The 2,500-nt window shown below is 49.0% G+C and overlaps 1 protein-coding gene across 1 annotated transcript in view; it reads left to right on the top strand.

The window, feature by feature from the left end:
• Positions 1–2,500, top strand: part of SARC_06173 (hypothetical protein) — a gene marked incomplete at its 5' end in the record, with an annotated part of 7,429 nt that overhangs the window by 1,397 nt on the left and 3,532 nt on the right. Inside the window, 4 exons of the mRNA XM_014299934.1 lie at positions 312–423; positions 710–955; positions 1,570–1,824; positions 2,310–2,471. Of these exons, the coding sequence (XP_014155409.1) occupies positions 312–423; positions 710–955; positions 1,570–1,824; positions 2,310–2,471 (775 nt within the window). The remainder of the gene's footprint in view (positions 1–311; positions 424–709; positions 956–1,569; positions 1,825–2,309; positions 2,472–2,500) is intronic.

The raw sequence follows: 2,500 nt of genomic DNA, 5'->3' as shown, positions 1-2,500 counted from the left end.
TGTATGTTTGTATGTATGTATGTATGTATGTATGTATGTATGTAATGTATGTATGTATGTATGTATGTTTATATATGCATGTATGTATGTATGTATGTATGTATGCTTTGTTGATATGAACTGAGAAGCACACACGGATTGTAATAGCACAACGCTGCGTGGCTATGGGTTGTACTTATAACATGCATAAGGGCTCTGAACATTTGAAGCATTACCACTTAACCCCGACTCACAGTCTACTTGTATATTTTCCCAAAGGATGTTTTAACATCGCTGTCTTGTCCCATCCGGCCCTGTCCTGTTCTGTTTAGGTGCGGACACGCTAGCGCCGTACGAGCCCGCGGCGGGGGTGAATTGTATGTGTTTGGTGGCGAATACAGCTCTAGAAATCAGGAGAAGTTCAAGCACTACAACGATTTATGGGTATGCCCGTGGCGTAGAACGTGTTTGGTGAATCAAGCACATTTGCGCTACACTGTACTTCGTTGTCACGCACACTGAAGTGTGTGCCTATAAAATGCTAAGGCACATGTGTGTGTAGCCCTCCGCACGTGAAGTGTGGGCCAAAGCGATGGTGATTGCGCCTCTTTCCTTTTTCTCGGAAGTCTTTAGCTTAGCTCGGCGAGCATTCACGCAATATATTGGATGACGCACCCTTTGTAAGAACCTCGCCTCGCCTTATTGACTGCCATGTACGCTCCCTCTGCAGGTATACTACTTCAAGGAGCAAAAGTGGGAGAAACTGACGGCTACAAATGGGCCTACACCGCGCAGTGGCCACCGTATGGTCATTGCCGGGAACTCATTGGTCGTTTTTGGCGGGTACTTTGACAACGGCAAGTCCACTCCCAAGTACATGGATGATGTACACGTGTACGATCTCGAGACGCGTGTGTGGATGCAAACCACCATCACCAAACAGGTCATCAGTCCGTCGGCCCGGTCAGCGTTCCAGGTGCGTGTATGGAGAAGTGTGATTTAAGGCTCTACTTCCTGTGTACATAGCTGAGTGCATTGAGAAATGTTGGCCTAGGCCCTACTTGTTGTGTATATAGGTGCGTGTATGGATAAGTGTGGACCAAGGCTCATACTTCCTGTGTACAAAGTTGGGTGCATTGAGGTTTGTGGGCTCAGGCCCTTCTTGTTGTGTACATAGGTGTATGCATTGAAGGTTGTGGGCCAGGGCCCCACTTCGTGTATATATAGTTGGGTGTATCTCCGTCGTGGTCGATGCCTCACTTTCTGCGTGTATGGGGTGGGGGGTGTAGTAGTCTACTAGTCTTGGATGTTGTGCCCGTGATACAGTCATGTCCGACTGGGATTTGGATATGATGATACAGAGTTGGTTTCTCTGAAGCGCTGGGTGCACTATCCATATACATTCAAACGGCATACGACACGTCCGATCTGTAGATATCTCAAATGGTTGTATTTCTACTTTGTTATGGGTCCTACTGACTGATTGGGCAAAGATTCCGCTTCAGCCCCCTCTAACCCTACCTACCAAAGCACCACTCCCTCCTGCGCCAGGCCCCTCTAACTCTGCTGCCTGCGCTCACGTCCACGCAGATGATCGCCACAGGCGAAGACCGCATACTGGTCATGGGCGGCTACAGACGAGAGAAGGTCAAGGGCATTGCGGAGGAGCAAGGCATGCAACTGGCCGACATGTGGGAGCTCCTGCGCATCGAAACGTCGGCCACAGATATCTCCAGTGTCGTCAGGCCCACGTGCACGTGGCGGTGGCTCAAGCTCAAGGCCACAGGCTCTGTGCCCGGCACACGCACCGGAGTCAACTGTGTGATGAGAGACAACTCCAATCAGGTGCGGTGTAAGGGCTGTGGGGGTCATGTAGGTGTATCATTGAGGCGGTGTGACGTGTAGTTGTTAGGTGGTGTGGCGTGTTGTTGTTAGGTGGTGTGGTGGTACTCCTACACAACCATGTGCTGTGGTGGGTGTAGTGATTTGTGGAGTGGATGATATGTATTCATTTGTGCGTTTGTCGTCACTTATCAACGTCTTAGGATCAGTGGTGATTGCTTTGGTGCATACGATATTGCGTGGTGCGGCTGAGGGTTACATGACATGTACTATGTTATAAGAGGACTTATCCGACATAAACACATATTTGTCAAATAAAACACTTATCCGTTAACTGCACATGTACTCGTGTATGCATGTACGATGCATGCAAGTGATCATGTGTATACGCCATCGTCCGGCTGGCTGTCGTATCGCATCCATCCATCTCTCATATCCCGACCCAGTCCAACCCAGGCTAACCATCAGCACTCCATTTCCTTATTTAGGCATACTCATTTGGCGGCGTAACAGACCAGGAAACAGAATGGGCTGTGTCTGGGTCGTTCATGAACGAGCTGCTGCTGCTCAACACTGAGGAGAACAAATTCCACGAGGTCAGCGTCAAGAAGGGCATGGACTGCAAGGACAAACAGGAGGAGATTGAGCAGGTGCGTATATATATATATATATATATATA

The sequence above is a fragment of the Sphaeroforma arctica genome (genome assembly GCF_001186125.1).
Source record: "Sphaeroforma arctica JP610 unplaced genomic scaffold supercont1.430, whole genome shotgun sequence".
NCBI lineage: Eukaryota > Ichthyosporea > Ichthyophonida > Sphaeroforma > Sphaeroforma arctica.
This window is presented reverse-complemented; position numbering and strand designations above follow the sequence as displayed.